The following is a 244-nucleotide window of genomic DNA, read 5'->3' as shown; positions in this document are numbered from 1 at the left end:
AGAGTCAGACCTCCCTCAGCTTGAGATAAAACCAGGAAAAGCAATTAACTCGACCAAGAAAAAGCACTCACCGCTTCTGCAGCAACATCTTTGTTATTCATGAAGAGTGGAATGGTCGCAGACTGAAAAAAAAGAGAAACATCATGTAAACTGTTGAGTTGTTTATGGGGGAGGTAAATCTCAGAGGCTAAATCCCGCCAAAGGACATCAAAGCTCCGCAAACACAACCCGGAGCCAGCGACGG

General features: G+C 45.5%; 1 protein-coding gene across 1 annotated transcript in view; it reads right to left on the bottom strand.

Annotated features, from left to right (window-relative positions):
* Positions 1–122, bottom strand: part of DDX55 (DEAD-box helicase 55) — a gene marked incomplete at its 5' end in the record, with an annotated part of 7,831 nt that extends 7,709 nt beyond the window's left edge. Inside the window, one exon of the mRNA XM_010171476.2 lies at positions 72–122. Coding sequence (XP_010169778.2) covers positions 72–122 — 51 coding nt within the window. The remainder of the gene's footprint in view (positions 1–71) is intronic.
* Positions 123–244: the final 122 nt, after the last annotated feature.

The sequence above is a fragment of the Antrostomus carolinensis genome, unplaced genomic scaffold (assembly GCF_000700745.2).
Source record: "Antrostomus carolinensis isolate BGI_N321 unplaced genomic scaffold, ASM70074v2 scaffold46917, whole genome shotgun sequence".
NCBI lineage: Eukaryota > Metazoa > Chordata > Aves > Caprimulgiformes > Caprimulgidae > Antrostomus > Antrostomus carolinensis.
Note: the sequence above shows the minus strand (reverse complement) of the source record. Positions and strands in the feature narration are given on the sequence as shown.